Source organism: Chaetura pelagica, unplaced genomic scaffold, assembly GCF_000747805.2.
Source record: "Chaetura pelagica isolate M959 unplaced genomic scaffold, ChaPel_1.0 scaffold612, whole genome shotgun sequence".
Lineage (NCBI taxonomy): Eukaryota > Metazoa > Chordata > Aves > Apodiformes > Apodidae > Chaetura > Chaetura pelagica.
Window position 1 is genome coordinate 394,672 of NW_009952448.1, and position 460 is coordinate 395,131.

At 67.0% G+C, this 460-nt stretch overlaps 1 protein-coding gene across 1 annotated transcript in view; it reads right to left on the reverse strand.

Moving 5' to 3' along the window:
* The window catches only part of LOC104398440 (zinc finger protein 398-like), a 33,097-nt gene that overhangs the window by 9,691 nt on the left and 22,946 nt on the right, over nt 1-460 (reverse strand). Inside the window, exon 5 of the mRNA XM_010008550.1 lies at nt 165-460. This exon is cut by the window's right edge and continues 264 nt beyond it. Within this exon, the coding sequence (XP_010006852.1) occupies nt 165-460 (296 nt within the window). The remainder of the gene's footprint in view (nt 1-164) is intronic.

The following is a 460-nucleotide window of genomic DNA, read 5'->3' on the forward strand; positions in this document are numbered from 1 at the left end:
AAGCCTCCGTGATGGCCATGCCCTGAGCCGGGGTGGTGGGGGGGTGGGGTGGGGTGGAGGGAGGGTGGGAGAGATGAGGGGAGGGCGAGGAGGAGGGAGAGGAAGGATGGAGGGATGGAGGGAGGGATGCAGGGAGGGAGAGGAAGCCGTGGGCAGCCCCTCACTCTCCCATGTGCGTCCTCAGGTGGTACTTGAGGGACTGCTTGTAGCGGAAGCACTTGGTGCACTCGGTGCAGGGGTAGGGCCGCTCGCCGGTGTGCGCCCGCTGGTGCTCCAGGAGGTGGTGCTTCTGGGTGAAGTTCTTGCCGCACTCGGTGCAGTGGTAGGGCCGCTCGCCCGTGTGGATCCGCTGGTGCTCCAGCAGGTGGTGCTTGCGGATGAAGCCCTTCCCGCAGACGGCGCAGGCGTGCGGGCGCTCGCGGGTGTGGATGCGGTAATGGTTGGTCAGCTTGGACTTCTC